The 7,500-nt window shown below is 38.1% G+C and overlaps 1 protein-coding gene across 1 annotated transcript in view; it reads left to right on the top strand.

Moving 5' to 3' along the window:
- Window positions 1-7,500, top strand: part of cds1 (CDP-diacylglycerol synthase (phosphatidate cytidylyltransferase) 1) — a 51,955-nt gene that overhangs the window by 35,383 nt on the left and 9,072 nt on the right. Inside the window, exons 6-8 of the mRNA XM_053324961.1 lie at window positions 1,827-1,885; window positions 3,577-3,659; window positions 4,957-5,044. Coding sequence (XP_053180936.1) covers window positions 1,827-1,885; window positions 3,577-3,659; window positions 4,957-5,044 — 230 coding nt within the window. The remainder of the gene's footprint in view (window positions 1-1,826; window positions 1,886-3,576; window positions 3,660-4,956; window positions 5,045-7,500) is intronic.

Genomic DNA, 7,500 nt, shown 5'->3' with positions numbered 1-7,500 from the left:
TTAATCCTCAAACAGGTAACTGTGACGTTACTATAGCAACAAGTTTCAGGCTAACTAGGCTAACCGGCTCAGAGTAAATGAACGGCTCCAACTGAACAGGTGATATTAGCGGTGCAATGTGTAAAATGCTGCGGTGCTGCGCGTTTTATCAACTGATGTTACAAAACGTCAATTTTAAGTCACTCAGATGTTTCTCATTCAACAGACTTGAAGAGAGAGAGTGAGGCAGATTCAACAAAAACGTGATGATGCTACTGAAGCTGAATATAACTAGCCTGCTTAACCGGTGCAATCTAATTTAATCCAATTCAGCAGCTCTGCTATAAATTCTACATTTATGAAGCTTATACATTTTTTGACAAGAAGGTGAAAATTCTGCTTTATGTTCATTATTGAGTGATTGTGGCGTGCATGATTATATTGAATGGTGTTCCTAATATTTTGTCCACTCCATTAAGGCTAGTTGCGTTTACCATTTACACGTAGCTGTCTTATAGCCTACTTTTGACAAGACACCCCCCCCCCACTGCTCCCCACCACCATAACTAACACATTTTCTGCGGGAAACCCTGGATATATATATGAAATATCACCATATTGCTATAATATTGATTTATTTCCCAGCCTTATGTGCCACAACATGCAAAAACAGCACATTTCTGTATTATTCTAGCATTGTACTGATCGTAGAATCATGATAGCAGCCACAGCCTGATGTTTATTAGAAGTAAAGTTTTCCTCTGGGATAAATATCCTGATCCTGATCTCTGAGTGGTTCGCTTTTAGAGTCTGAAGTGGGTCGAACACACTTCCTCCTGAGTGTTTTGCTGACTTTGTTGTCTTTCGGTCGCCTTGCCTCGGCCAAGGAGTCATCATCAGCTGCAGTTTAAGCTCTGAAACAGATAGCAGCTTCTCAAAGTGACTGGCGGTAACAGCTCCCTAGAGAGAGAGAGAGAGAGAGAGAGAAAGAGACCTCAAGTTCACTTAGACAAACCCTGACACACGAGCTTCACACTGACGATGACTGTCAATACAAATCCAAAAGTTAGAATTAAAGGAAAGGCAGATTTATTTTATAAAAGTGCGTTTCATACACAGGGGCGACTAGAAAAACAAAAAGCTAGACTAAAATAGAGCATAAAATATGAGAGTGCAACATAAAATAATAATTTGCTTTTAAAATGATTTAAAAGAACAAACAGTGAAAATGAAAGATTACAACGTAAAGTACTTTAACCTTTGTGTCGTCCTTCCTTCCTTCCTTCTGTCCTTCTTTCTTTCCTTCCCTCCTTCCTCCCTCCTTTCCTTCCTTCACTCCTTCCTTCCTTCCTCCCTCCCTCCTTTCCTTCCTTCTTCCTCCCCTTCTTCCTTCTTTCCTCCCTTCCTTCCCTCCTTCCTCCCTCTCTCCTTTCCTTCCTTCTTCCTCCCTTCCTTCCTCCTTTCCTTCCTTCCTCCCTCCATCCCTCCTTCCTCCCTTCCTTCCTCCTTTCCTTCCTTTTTCCTCCCTTCCTAACTTCCTTCCTTGACTCGAGGTTAAATAGAGCTCAATCATATGAAAAGAAAAATATTTTTTATCCTTTTTTAATAGAAAAATATCACATTTTTGGGGCTGATTTCAACACACACACACACACACACACACACACACAAACACACAAACACACACACACACACACACACACACACACACAAACACACACACACACACACACACATCTCCACATATAGTATATATATAAATGTTTAAATGTGATACATGTTTTTTAATCTATTTCAATTTTGTGTAAAAAGAAGAAACTGACAGCATGTTGTCTACTCTTTCACAGGTTTCTGCATGTTTGTGCTGAGTTTAGTGAAGAAACATTACCGCCTGCAGTTTTATATGGTGTGTATCAGCCAAGTAACTCTTCCTCCTCCTCTTCCTCCTCTTCCTCCTTTTCCCCCTCTTCTTCTTCTACTCCACCACTAACTAACTTCCCCACTGCTTCTTTCTTTCTCTCTCTCTTTACCCTCTGAGAAGATTTCGTAAACTCGCCTCATGCTCATGATGATGTTGTTTCCATTGTTCAAGTCTTTTCTGTAGTCGACCCAAACTAACTTATTATTAAACTCATTGAATTTTTCTTTTTTCATTATTATTTCCTTCCTTCCTTGCTTCCTTCCTTCCTTCCTTCCTTCTGTGCTTCTTTCTTTCTTTCTTTCTTTCTTCCTTCCTTCCTTCCTTCCTCCTTTCCTCCCTCCCTCCTCCCTCCCTCCTTCCTTCTGTCGTTCTTTCTTTCCTTCCTTCCTTCCCTCCGTCCTTCCTTCCTCCCTCCTGTCTTCCTTCCTTCCTTCCTTCCTTCCTTCCTTCCTACCTTCCTCCTTTCCTTTCTTTCCTCCCTCCCTCCGTCCTTCCTTCCTCCTTCCTTCCTTCGCCTCATGCTCATGATGATGATGTTTCCATTGTTCAAGTCTTTTCTGTAGTCGACTCATATTTCTGACTTTATTATCATTTAAAAAAAACATTTAAAAAGTGGATAAATGCTGCAGCTTTATTTCACTCACATGCATCCATCAACCCAAACTAACTTTTTATTAATGGATTTATTGACTAATTGAATTTTTTTTTATTATTAGATTAGATTAATCGGCATTTATGCAAAATGGGTCGTGTTTTTTGGCACTTTATTATCTCATGTACTCACTCCTGTTTTTGTTATTGCTGCTGTTTTATTGCTTTTCAGACTTTATTTGAATCATTTGCATGAATCTGCAAACTTCTTGAATCAATAAGTGACACTGCTCGTCTCACATTATAATAACTGGGAGTTCTTTATGTTGTTTTTGGATGTTTTTTTCTCTTTGTGTCGTCCTACCTTCTCTCCTTCTTTCCTTCCTTCCTTCCTTCTGTACTTCCTTCCCTCTGTTCGTTCTTTCTTTCCTTCCTCCCTTCTGTCCTTCCTTCTGTACTTCCTTCCTTCCCTCTGTTCGTTCTTTCTTTCCTTCCTTTCTTCTGTCCTTCTTTCCTTCCTTCCTTCCTTCCTTCTGTCCTTCTTTCCTTCCTTCCTTCCTTCCTTCCTTCTGTCCTTCTTTCTTTCCTTCCTACCTTCCTTCATTCCTTCCTTCTGTCCTTCTTTCCTTTCTTCCTTTCCTTCCTTCCTTCCTTCCTTCCTTCCTCCCTACCTTCCTCCTTTCCTTCCTTTCCTCCCTCCCTCCTCCCTCCCTCCTCCCTCCCTCCTTCCTTCCTTCCTTCCTTTCCTCCCTCCCTCGTTCCTTCCTTCCTTCCTTCCTACCTTCCTCCTTCACTCCTTCCTTCCTTCTTTCCTTCCCTCCTTCCTCCCTCCCTCCCTCCTTCCTTCCTTCCTTCCTCCCTCCCTCCTTCCTTTTTTTGTCTCTCTGCAGTATGGCTTATATTAGTGTCATTCACCTCCGCTGTCCCTCCGTCCGTCCCTCCGTCCGTCTGTTTTTTTTTTTTTTTTTTTTGTTGTGTTTGTATGACTCCACTATTTTTTCTGACACGAGCCAACTTGTGAGCCGGCCTGGCTACATTCCAGTGCAGTGACGCTGTGGTGTTTGTGTTTGTGTTTGCCATTCCAGTTTGCTTGGACCCATGTGACCCTGTTGATTGTGGTAACTCAGTCCCACCTTGTCATTCAGAACCTGTTTGAAGGAATGATCTGGTAAGCAGGACACAGACAGACCAGAGGAGACTTTTTTTATTTTTATTTTTGTCGTCTTTTTAACTGCGTCGTATGTGTTGTTGTTGTTTGTTGTCGGGCTGTTTGTGACATAAATTAATTAATATCCATATAGAAACAACAGCTTAGTTTATTGTAGTTTCCTGTTTTTAACCCTTACATACTGTTCAGATCAAATATCACCCTTTTTTAAACATTTGGGATCAGTAAAAATATCCCAAACATGTTTAATCTAGCCTTAGATTTTCCTAAAATGACTATAAAATATAAATTTTATTTTAGTGCAGCTGATACATATACTACTACTACTACTACTACTACTACTACTACTACTACTACTACTTTACTATTACTACTACTTTACTACTACTACTACTACTACTTTACTACTACTACTACTACTACTACTACTACTATTACTACTACTTTACTACTACTACTACTACTACTACTACTACTACTTTACTACTACTACTACTACTACTAGTACTACTACTATTACTACTACTACTTTACTACTACTATTACTACTTTACTACTACTACTACTACTACTTTACTATTACTACTACTATTATTACTACGAGTACTAATACTACTTTACTATTACTACTACTACTATTACTAGTACTAATACTACTTTACTATTACTACTACTACTACTACTAGTACTAATACTACTTTACTATTACTACTACTACTATTACTACGAGTACTAATACTACTTTACTATTACTACTACTACTATTACTACTACTACTACTACTACTACTTTACTATTACTACTACTACTACTACTACTACTACTACTTTACTATTACTACTACTAATTAATAATAATAATAATAATAATAATAATAATGATGATAATGATGATGATGATGATGATGTTAATAAATATAACAATGATAATAACATATTTAGATAACAGAGAATCCTAAAAATACCTAATTATTAATGACTGACAAAGTATTTATGAATGAAAAGTAGATTTTCAGAAGTTTAGTATAAGGACTGACTGTGAGGGTGAGAATATGAACAGTATGTGAGGATTAAGACAAAATGAATAAATCTAGAGTGTTAGTTCACTAGAGTCCTAATAGTTTTCCCCGTAGACACACAAGTAATTTATTCTTGCCACAGTGGCAATTATATTTTAATAATGACATTTTGACAATCCGTAGCTTTTTCAGATCACAGTAGAACAGATATATTTTTAACCTGGATGATGTTAGTTCGTCCACAACCTCTAAATATTATTTAAATGTCCCTTTTTCCAGGTTTATTGTCCCCATTTCCATCGTGATCTGCAATGACATCATGGCTTATCTGTTTGGTTTCTTCTTCGGGAGGACTCCGCTTATTAAGGTAAGTCAAAAAAATATCCATTATGGTTTATTATATAGTTTATTCTGGTCTATTCAAAGAGATTAATATGACATTAGTGGCTTTAGTGCTGTCTGTAAGGAGTGTAACAGTAGAAAGAGCTAAAAATGAACAGATTTTATCACCGTGGCAACATTCTTATCTCTCGATAAGATACAAAAATACATTTTATTAAAGTATTTTCATTTTATTCATGTTTCAATGCTCGGCGATAGTCATGTGTTCATTCACCATGAACCACAACTGTTACCAATCGGACCCTCAGGACAAAATGACTGATCTGATGAATAATCGGCTGGACGTTGGTTTCACAGTCGAAGATATTTCCCGCTCCTCCAAGAGGCTTCTTTATTTCTTATGACTGCTGGGAAGGCCCGAAGCTTTTAAATCTCACATCATGACCCAGTTTTTTTTTTTAGGTTTTTCTTTAAGTGTAAATATGGAGTTTGGTCCTGCTATCCTTGTTGCCTTGAAATCGATTCTTTTATGGACACAAAGTGAAAGCTACGAGCGCTTTAGGCTCAGCTGAAGAGTGGAGAATATTCAGTTTGGTGATCTGAGCATCGGATCGGCTTTTTTGTCCACATTATAATTCAGTTAAACCTGCATTTACTGATTTTTTGGTTACTTTGGACCAACATAAAACAAGCATGATCCTCAGCTTTTAATAATAATCTTTATTTATAGAGCACTTTTCTAAACTTAAATTAAAAGTAAAACCATAAAAACCATCAAATTTAAAAGTCAGCAAGTCATAAAATAGTGAGTACAGTGCAGATGAGCAATCAGTAATAACAAATAATAAAATCTATAAAAGTCAATAGTCCAAGTTGATATAAATTGATACTTTTCAGATGATATGTTGAACTTTTTCGCAAGTAGTTGCTTATTTCTTTACATCTAGCAGGTGAGGAGCAATATTATCATTCATTAAAGTGTCGCCGAAATTCACTATAAATCTCCATAAAGCTGAGAGGAGATGCATTATTCTCTGTAGGTTCATTACACATAGTCATTTTACTTTATTAAACTATGATGACCACTAGCAGCCGAGGTGTTTTAGGGTAAAATTCAGCACTTTGGTTCTTTGCTGCTAAATAGTTGATTGCTCCCTTTTGGATTCAGGAGGGAGTCACTGCCCCAAATAAAGGAGGTTAACTATCTCAGAGTCTTTATTCTGTATTTGTAAAGCATTTTAAAACAACCACAATTGACCAAAGTGCTCTAGAGAAGAGTAAATAAGACTTAACAGCTCACATGAGGCATAACAATACAAATAAAATAAATAAAGTCTTACAAGATGGGTTTTAAGATCCACAGGTGGGTTTTTTAACTTTCTAACCTTCACCTGGACTTAGTCTGATGGCCGTAACGAGCCGCTTAGAGTAGAAGTGATACTTGTTTATGTTTAAAATGAGCCAGCTGATGTGGGATGTGGGTAAACGTCTGATCAGGATGCTTCTTTTGGAAAGCGTTCCTGTGTTGTGTGTTCAGGACGACTAAGACTAAGTGATCTCAGGTCAGACACACAACACACTGCAGGGATTATACAGTATATCCAATCAGGCCTGGAGACGTCTCGGCATCCCTGCTGGTCGACATGGCAACGGAGGAGGACATGATTCAGATAATTGATTTGAATTGTAAATGAAGGATGTTTGGGTTACCTTCATTTACCTGCTGATACACGATCTGGATCTCAATTAATACTGTAGCAGAAAAATGGAAGAAAGTAGAAGCTTGTTATGTCTCTTCAACATCTTTAAATCAGACTCATTCTCCTCTAATAGTTTTAGGATGAGTTATACCCGTTTCCCCTCTCTCAATAATCAGAGGAGAAATCTGGTCCACTTTCCAAATAGGACCACAATCACCTATAGCATTACAAGCTAACGTTAGTCCTAGAGCAGCTGACAGTGTTGCTAAGCAACGGTAAACACCTCCAGTTCTCACTGGAAGAACAGAAAACTAAGGTTGACTTAACCCTCAATCATTTATTCATCCAGTAATTTTAAACCTTCTGCATTTGTTTTTTTTAATTTAGTAATGCAACTTATTACTAAAACAAGTACTTACACCATGTCAGTCTTTATTTTGTTTCCCGGGGTGATCGCGTTAGGTGGTGCGTTGTGGCTCAGGAGGTAGAGTAGGTTGTTTTTTAGATTTATTTTTGGGCTTTTTTTGCCTTTTATTTGTCGGTACATGGCAGAGAGGCCAACAGGAAACAGGAAGAGAGAGAGAGTGAATGACCTGCAGCAAAAGTCCATTGCCTGAATCAAACCAGGGATGTTGCTGTTATGTGGTATCGACTACCAAGGCGCTCAGAGCAGATTATCTATTAATCAGAAGATCGGCAGTTCAAGTCCCAGCTCCTCTAGTCCGGATGTTGAAGTGTCCTTTGGCAAAATACTGAACCCTGAATTGCTCCTAATGGCTGC

This window comes from Scomber japonicus, chromosome 9 (genome assembly GCF_027409825.1).
Source record: "Scomber japonicus isolate fScoJap1 chromosome 9, fScoJap1.pri, whole genome shotgun sequence".
NCBI lineage: Eukaryota > Metazoa > Chordata > Actinopteri > Scombriformes > Scombridae > Scomber > Scomber japonicus.
This window is presented reverse-complemented; position numbering and strand designations above follow the sequence as displayed.